Raw genomic sequence first — 703 nt, 5'->3', positions numbered from 1 at the left:
CTACTTTCCCAAGTGGTATAAGAGCAAACCACCCTGGCCAGCACCATCTAACCACCACACCCAGTGCCAACATGCTGGCCTCAGGGCTCCTTCTGGTGGCTTTGCTCACCTGCCTCACAGTGATGGTCTTGATGTCTGCCTGGAGGCAGAGGAAGCCCTGGGGGAAGCTCCCTCCGGGACCCACCCCGCTGCCCCTCATCGGGAACTACCTGCAGCTGAACACACAGCAGATGTACAACTCTCTCATGAAGGTGCCGGGGGGCAGGGGTGGAGGAAGGGGGTGGGCCTGGGCGCCTGCCTGACTGAGCTGGGACGCTGTGGCAGGGGGCAGGCAAGGTTGGATGGGGGTCTTAGGAACGTGGAGTTTTGCAGATGGGGCAGCAGGGTCCTAGGCAGTATAGAGCAGTTCCCGGGATGTCCAGCCCCTTGAGGGTCAGAGCCTGGGGGAAATGCATGCAGTGCCGGAGGTCTGGGGACAGGGCCGGTTCCCAGGGGCGCTGCGCCCTCCAAACACTCCCACTTGGGTCAGATCAGCGAGCGCTATGGCCCCGTGTTCACGGTCCACCTGGGAACGCGACGCATCGTGGTGCTGTGTGGACATGAGGCCGTGAAGGAGGCGCTGGTGGACCAGGCTGAGGAATTCAGCGGGCGAGGCGAGCAGGCCACCTTCGACTGGCTCTTCCAAGGCTACGGTGAGGGGCTC

At 63.2% G+C, this 703-nt stretch overlaps 1 protein-coding gene across 1 annotated transcript; it reads left to right on the top strand.

Moving 5' to 3' along the window:
- Positions 1-65: 65 nt before the first annotated feature.
- On the top strand, positions 66-692 carry LOC115285039 (cytochrome P450 2A13-like; the record flags this gene model as incomplete). Its single annotated transcript, XM_029931451.1, has 2 exons — positions 66-251; positions 530-692. Coding segments are annotated over exons 1-2 (343 nt in total), but the record flags the coding sequence as incomplete, so codon positions are not given.
- Between the last annotated feature and the right edge of the window lie 11 nt (positions 693-703).

Source organism: Suricata suricatta, unplaced genomic scaffold (assembly GCF_006229205.1).
Source record: "Suricata suricatta isolate VVHF042 unplaced genomic scaffold, meerkat_22Aug2017_6uvM2_HiC HiC_scaffold_35452, whole genome shotgun sequence".
NCBI classification, from domain to species: Eukaryota; Metazoa; Chordata; class Mammalia; order Carnivora; family Herpestidae; genus Suricata; species Suricata suricatta.
Note: the sequence above shows the minus strand (reverse complement) of the source record. Positions and strands in the feature narration are given on the sequence as shown.